General features: G+C 34.7%; 1 protein-coding gene across 1 annotated transcript; it reads right to left on the bottom strand.

Moving 5' to 3' along the window:
* Positions 1-5,242: 5,242 nt before the first annotated feature.
* LOC117165075 (uncharacterized) lies at positions 5,243-6,379 on the bottom strand. Its single transcript, XM_033348537.2, has 2 exons — positions 6,258-6,379; positions 5,243-5,972 (listed from the first exon to the last, which is right to left on the bottom strand). The coding sequence occupies exons 1-2, from the start codon at positions 6,377-6,379 to the stop codon at positions 5,792-5,794; spliced, it is 303 nt and encodes a 100-aa protein (XP_033204428.2). The 3' UTR covers positions 5,243-5,791.
* Positions 6,380-8,444: the final 2,065 nt, after the last annotated feature.

Here is an 8,444-nt window from a genome sequence, read left to right as displayed (position 1 = left end):
AGAATCGAGATATTCTGTTCGTAATTTTTTATGAAAATGTTCTTCGCTTTGATGAAGAATTTTTATTTTTAAAATGATATAAATGTGATATCTCGATGATATAAACGATGCTTTTCTTTATCTGTATATAAACTAAGCAACTTCTAGTTTTATAGATTTTTACACAAAGTTCGTCAAAATCATACGTAAGAAATATTTTCTTTAGATCTTGTACCGATTTACTGAATTACATATAGTAAATCATGCTAATATTTAATAACTAAATATAACTAGATATAAGTAATTATATTAAATAACAAGCGGGATCACAATATTGTTTATGGGTACAGAGACCTTAGAAAAATTATGATCGTAGTCACGTAATTACATTGGTTCCTCAAGAATCCTGTCTACCTTGATAGATCATTAAGCAACGTGACTGGAATCGCATTGCGTCGTCGAAGGAAAATTTTTTATCTTTACTTTGTTGTATGAAAATGCTTTCACTGACTGTGTAGAGGTCGGACTGAGGGAAATCTGTGTTCGCTTCTGGTTTCCATAACAGTAGAACAATGGATCTTGAATAATAGATACATTTCTGTTATGTATTATAAACACGTAACTAAAGAGAATTCCATAATATTACCCAAAAACAGTTCATTCAATTTTAATTTCTGACTAGAAGAGACGAGAAATTCGCTAATGGAAAATTTTCATTTTTAAAATGCTTTACATTTATTAATACTCTTTTTTCGAAAACGATACTTATCGTACCATCTAATACTCAAAGATCAACGCTTATCACAGTTTTCTGTTCCATCTTTTTTAAATGCTTAAAATATTAAACCTAAATTTAATATTTTTTATCATTTTATTAACACGAAATCTGTTATTAATTATTTACTGTAATATTGTACAAATATTTCAGTCTTCATTTTGCCATACTAATACATAATGATCGTGATCTATCTTGATCATCTATCTTTTCCAAACTGATAATGTATTCCTTCATGGAATTTACCAGTTTCACTTCCTTATTGTTCATTTATCACCTAGTATCGGTAACAGATTATGTTATACGTGTTTCGTCGGCAAAACAAACAGAACTAAAGGATCTAAGAATCGCTCAGTAAGTAACAATGCGATTATGGCTGATTTCAGACAATCTGCGGCATTAAATTTTCTCACGTTGTCTCGTAACGATTGTGATTTTCCTTCTGATCCTTCAGATTAAACGTCCTTGAACATCGTTAACTAAATCATGAATTTATAACGAACCCCATTTTTCATTATTTTTTAACAAGATTCCAAAAGATATGAAAAGTAGACAAAACGGAGAGTTTATCTGAACATAATATTTATCGAATAAATCGAAATTTTATTACACGTATTTAAATATTTAAATAATCTATCATTCGAGTGTGTAATTTGTAATTATAAAATTTTATAATTTGTAAACTCGTAGAAGGCAATTAAAAACTCATGAATACACAAGTGTGTGTCACTTCATGTATGTACTTGTTGTATCGGGTATTTATGACATTCAAATAATAATATCTACATTTAGCTTTCGAAAATTAACTTGCTAATACGAAGCGTATTTACCTTCATATTTTATAATAAACTTAATTATTTCGTTAGCAATGAAACATGTGCGTCTCGCAGAAATGTAAAAAATCGTAGACAAATATAATGTTCCTAGTTTTACTTAACTTCTTAATTTTATTTACAATGATTATTGTAACGAAGTGTCTTCAAGTGGCAATAACTCAAATTTAATCCAATTTTTACGAACGCATAATCAAACTCGAATTTTATTCTTTAAGATATAGTTCATTCGAGTAACTCTGAAACGTAATTAATTAAAGCTTAGAAACGAAAGATTAAAAACATTTAATACCCAATGGTGTATCTATTCCACTCTATATTAATATTAAAAAAACATACAAATCGGCGTCAAAAGATGTCAATATTTACAATCATAAAAATCGCCACGTTAAATCATCTTTTCATCTACTAATCCCACTCATAACAGCACACTCACCAAACAAACTATCAATGATCGCAAACGAGTCACAATGCCTTTCACATTTTACGTAAGCAAAAAAAGAATACAACGATCGTGATAGAAACTTTACAAGTGTCCCATTTACATATGTGCGTGTCTGTGTCAAGACTGCAATCAGTAAGATTAATCTCGTCTGTCGTCGACAACATGCTTCTCCGCAACCTTACTAGTTGGCACCGAATAATGGTACAATCGTCTCGTAACATGTATGATTGATAATTCGTCACGCTAGAGGGGCATATTCATTACTCGACGCTTCAGATTGCATCACGTTAATATTAATTAGCGACAGAAACTACGATAAAGGTCGCGAACTCTCGTATATTGAACCTTAACATTGGGGCAGTGAACGATATTTATGGAGTAGAGATGATATAGCACTGCACGTACGTAGCTGTGCGCATAGCATCGGATTCCATTGACTGTTAAGGGAATTAAAATGAGAAGAGAGAAGAATTTTCCATAACGATGCTACTAAACGGTATCGAGAAGAATCATTTCGTCGATGGTCTACAATAAAAGATTATAATACGTACTTGAGGCGGATAAGTCTCCTACGTGAAAATTAAAAAATGAAGAGAAAGAGAGCGATATAGAACCATGCGTTCCTTCAAGAAAAAAGAAGAAAAAAACCGACTAGATGAAGTAAGTAGTTCGCAAAAATATAACGTATCGTACCTTCGTGACTTTCCATACGAAAGTCGTATTCAGCTCTCCGCGGCTCACCGAATTAAAAAAAAAAAATCGTGTTTGTAAGTGTGCTTTAGATACCGAAAAAAACAAGTTTTAAAAATCATGTGACAAGCGCATTTTTAAATTTGAGACGTTATCCTCTTTTGTTCTCCCGCCCCTGCCTTTTCTACGCCCGTCGAGATCGAATTCTCGCGATATTTTGCAATTCGTAGCTGCCTCTTTGGCACGAATAATTAATGTCACGTTTTTAGAGGATTAGACGCTGAAACTATTAAGAGCTGCTCGTCAGAATATTCCTTTTAATCTTTCACACGATGTAAACTTCCGTGGTAATCGACTTTGAAGTTTATTATCTCGTAATCTTTTCATCGAATTTTAATCCTTTTAGGCTTAAATCTGCCGAGTTTCTGAGCACTGCGTACACATGCAAGCAAAATTTCTCTGAGAAGCGGAAAACTTCGAAATTTTTGTATTTATCTATAACGGCATTATTTTGCATTTGTATTTGTATTTATCTAAATTTCAAGAATGTCTGAAAGTTGCGAAAATTAAGACATCGATATTTTCTTGGTTGCTTGTGGTAGCTGGTATGGCAAAGTAAGTGTACGAAATTTCTGGGATCTATGGGAAAATTCTCGTTTAGCAGTTACGCGTAGGAAAACTTTCAGAAGCAATCGTAATTAATAAATTGACAGTGGAAAAAGTAATTGGCCGATCGCGAATGGTTTTTCCACGCTTATTATAGCTTTAAATCGCGTTACATCTACAATTAGTCTTGAATTGTACCTCCGTAAAAACAAAAACATGTTTCTCCACTGTAACAGCACGAACGACTCCCACGCATACGTCGAATACTCGCTGCGATTCGAATTCCAGGTATTTGTAGCTCGACGATATTTCTCGAAACACTCTGAAATTGGAATATTCTTCGCGCATTTCTAAGATTCTCCAAGAAGAGATTTCAAGCACTTCTAGGGAGAAATTTCTTGGAAGATTATCTCTGTACTCTTTATGAACATAACGTGAACTTGGCATTATAATATACAGCATGTTGAATGCTGAAATTATCGATTTTATATACAGATTGTTACGACCGTTCGCGGAGAGACGTTGTTGGAATAAACTGTGATTTATAACTTGTTATATCGGTGTCTTATTCAATTCAATAACGCACACAAATACAAAGGAAGGGTATTACAGATTTATGGAGATTATGGAGAAAGATATTAAATTTGTCAATAAATGCTTTGTTACAGTTGGTACGACCGTTCGCGGAGAGATGCGGTCGCGAGGACGCGTCAGCGAGAGGCGTAAATTCTCGCGACAACTATGTTAATCGACGCCGCGAAATAGTCGTTCCCCTGTTTCGGTTAAGACAACAGAGGTGGTTTAATGAATGTAACACTGTATTAACAGGTTAACATAGAATGATATATTTTACAATAATATGATGAATATGTTACAGAAATTTGACTCGACTTTACGATATCTCTAGATAAATTCGTTTGCTCGTCAGATTTGTCGAAGTGTCACGTTTGACTCGTCAGAAGGAACAGATCCCCTTCGATTGTTCCTTTGTCTCATTTGGAAGATGACCCCCACTATGCTCGGGTCACGCCACCGCTCGCGCCTATGATCACGTGCCTCTTCTTGTGTGAAAAACGTAACGATCAAAAATCGACGTTTCTAGAGCTCGCTGCTTGGCAACAACTATGCTCTCGTCGATACATTGTATATGATCCGACGGGCAGATAGGGTGGTCTGCCTGCGACACTGTAGGGCCGCGAGCGACGGTTAGAAAATACAGCCTGTGGTAAGCCTCGTGGCGTAACACAGATTTTACGTTAATTTTATTCGAAAGATTTAGGTCAAATTTTTCCTTCGAAGAAGATTTTTCTGTCTTCAAAAGCGATTTTCCATCATTAATCGAAATATCATTTTTGCAATGGCTTGCTAGTGGGATTACGTGTTAAAACGTTCAGCTTTAAAGAGGATTATCTCCATCTCGGCGAGACTAGGCTCTCTAAAAATTGATGAATCCTGTACAGACAATATCTATAGTAAGCAACGCGTCGTCAAAACTTCAAAATATTATTACCCCGCTTTTACGTCGCAGATGTCGACAAAAATATTAATGAGATTTCCTAAGATAATCTCATACTTATTTGTATCGTTAATTCAATCGACTAAGGAACAAGTGGTGAAGAACTATTAGCAGAATCCAGGGAAGGTTTTACTGGCAAGTTTTATTACAAAACATCTAAGAACGATTTACATCATAATAAAAATAATCGCGCTATCTCGTCGCGTGACATGCGCCCGAGGTCTCTGCGATTGCTAATCGATCTACGAATACTTACACGTACATATGTACAAAACTCGTGGCCATACACCACGTTGTCCATATTATTTTCATCTCGTTAATATACTTTGTATATTTATGATGTTATTATTTTACTAGTATAACGATTATTGCACTATATTCTATAAGATGCAGCTTTTGTACGAACAATTTCAGGAACTTTTATAACAAAGGAAAGTACTAATTTTTAACATTAACTACCCACGACAATTTACGACAATTACTTTAACCTACGTTCTTACTCTAATTTTTATTCGCTCGCCTAATGATTTAATTTTTAATCAATCATTGTTGATGAAAAATTGCGATGATAATTGCATTGCGGATCTTTATGCAAATGCATATTTTCGTGGATACAATAATACAATTGAAAGATTTGATACAATCGAAAGGACTTGGGCAAAAGTATGTTTCTATCCATTAAATATCATCGATAGTGCTGTACTTTTGGATATTTTACAAAATTTTGCGTCATACGCATTCTATAAATTTTCGTATCTTCGAATCACCCATAATTGCATAAAAATCCGCTGTTTTGTGATAATGAATATTAATGACGGTGGAATTTAAGATTCCTGGATTCAGTAACTTGTCTTACTCTAATACATGTATTGCACGTTTTTGGAAGACTAAAGATTCTTTGCTCGAGATCAACGCGACAAATATTGTACTTCGTGGTGAACGTTTCGCTACAGCCTTTCGACCTCTGTGATCGAGTTTTCGCTTTTCCTCGATTTTATACTCGATCTCCGTAGCATGCTACTCCTTAAAGGTTCACCGCGAAGCGACGCTCTCATCGAATTCCTCGCACTGCATCTAAAAAATAATCGGAACATGGCGACCGGTGGTGTCTCCTCGTCCTCGCGTTTCCTGTCAAAACATTGCGTTTAAAAATATTGAATCCAATCGCTTAAAGATTTGAATAACTTCCCAACTCGATCCTTCTCTTCTGTTCAAAAGATTTAAAAAGCATTTGAAGAAAGAAGATAGTCCAGTTTTCTTTTGAGAGATTTAACAGATTTTAAGAAGAAAGTAATACGAAAGCATACGAAGATGTAGATCTAACAGAATGCTTGAGAATCTTGAACTTCGAGCTTGAAGATCTGTGAATATCTTTGAAAAAAGGAGACCGAAAGTTCCTTTATGTGATTTTACCTTCCGATACAAGGTACATCCCACATCTTCTGATCTTTTCCAAAATCCTCGCTGTCCTGCAGCGTCTGCGGAAGATCCTTATTTAATGTTTCCGGCAAAAAGAGAGTCAGAAGACCGCCCATAATTTCGAGTGTGCCCAGCACAAGAAGAGGTAGGAACGAGGACACAACATTGAGATAGACTACGAAGGGTGCGAGGATACTAGCAACGTATCCCATTATATGTATCAAAGCTACACCCTGAGCTCTAACCACAGTTGGTAATACTTCAGCCGCATATTGGAGACCGATATTGTATGAAATGTTTATCCAAAATCTACCGAGAATTGCCAGAGAAGCTGTATATATACCTGAAGAAAAAATTTTAGCATTAGTTTTTAATTCTAATTTTTCATGAAATAATTTTAGAAAATTTTAAGGAATAAAAAGGGAAGAAATTATTTTATCTGTCTGTAATTTGTCTGGTTGTCTGCAATAGTTGATACAAGCATTTGCTAAGCTTAATATAAGCGTGCTTAGCTCTAAGCTAAGCACAAGCAATAAGCTTCTTATCTATAAAACGTTAATCTAGCCAATTTGAATCTAAGGGATTGTATTATGGATTACGGCTACTGAAAGCCATATAGCACTGCTGGAGCGCTGAAGCCCATCATTTTGAGGACTATTGCCAACGCCCTTTGATATATGCGGAAATACGAAGCGATCTTATGATCAAAGCAGTAGAAGGGGAAATAAAATATCTATACAACGGATACATGATAGGGCTTGGAAACTATTCTAGCAATGTAGCAAATAATCTACAAGCATTTGCATGTTATAAATATTCCAAAATATACATTTTCTTCCTTTCAAAAAGCACAATGTTATACGAATGAAAAATATTCGTCTGATTAAGTCAGAATTATCGACTTAGGTTATTTAGAAGATTGATCAGTAATATAGAAGGGTGTATATATAAAAACGAAATGTACGTACTATTGGAAACTGCAGAAGCCCAGATGCTGAAGATACCAGAAATGACGAGGGAACCACACGCCAGCCATCTTCTGCCCCATCGATCAAGAACGAGCGTGAGGAACGTGTCAGCAGGCAGCTCGGTTGCTGCAGCAATCGTGAACGTAACAAACACGTCCAGGCCTAAATTATCGACGTTTCGTACATGACCATCGAACACCAAAGAAATCGCCATCCTATATTTCGTAAAACAATTTCATATGATAAAGAAAAGCACGCTATCATATTTCATGTGAGAAGCAAATTTCTTGCTTCAGAAATGAAGTATTTTTAGACAAAAGATATAAAACTGTTCGTGAGATTTTTACAAGATACAATTCCGATTTTACGTCAATCTATTTGATATCTGTTTAATAGCGATACGAACCAAATAACAATAAATAGAATCGTGATATTCCGTAGTCGTGGCGTTCTAAATAGATCCAACACGGAGTACATTTTGTCTGCTTCCTCCTCTTTGCAGATTCTGGCACAGGTTTCCTGTTATTAGCAAATTTTTAACTAGTTAATGTCGTTTGTCTGTTTTTCTTACAAATTTATGTGAATCTGTTATGTGTACAAAGATTACGATAAAATCCGGAAGAAAGTTTATGTTATATTTGTATGAGACGATCCTTTCGAAATAGTTTACTTGGACGTTCGCAAATTTTTTCATTTTACTTTATAAAACATCAAACCTCTGAAAGTCGATTATCTCCTTATATCGTACATTAATGTTAATATTGCCATGATCTATTCATAGACTGAGCAGTTTCCAAATGTTTAATCTATTTGTATAAAAATTTTCAAAGATAAAAACAATATACAAATTCAATAAATAACATTACAGAAATAGACAATAACAGACAATAACAGAAATTGACAGCAATTTATCGCTGGCAATTTAGGTGATGAATAAGATATAAAATTACTAGGTTGTAAACAAATTTTCATTACGTAAAAGACCCAATTAGACTTCTATTCAAAGAAAATGATTATATGATATGCTTAAAGGCATATAAATTGGTATTTATAGAACGCACATAAAGCAGGAAAGATCATAAAAGTAGAAAATACGGAAAAGATTGCGGTAATCGGTTTATTTACCCGGAATCGTCTATAGATGTCATCGGGCACCTTGGTGCCGTTGATTCGCTCGAATTTACCAAGGATTTTAATGGCCCTGTCTATCTGA

The sequence above is a fragment of the Bombus vancouverensis genome, unplaced genomic scaffold (assembly GCF_051014615.1).
Source record: "Bombus vancouverensis nearcticus unplaced genomic scaffold, iyBomVanc1_principal scaffold0067, whole genome shotgun sequence".
Taxonomy (NCBI): domain Eukaryota; kingdom Metazoa; phylum Arthropoda; class Insecta; order Hymenoptera; family Apidae; genus Bombus; species Bombus vancouverensis.
The sequence above is the reverse complement of the archived record's forward strand: the minus strand, read 5'-3'. Positions and strand labels throughout refer to the sequence as shown.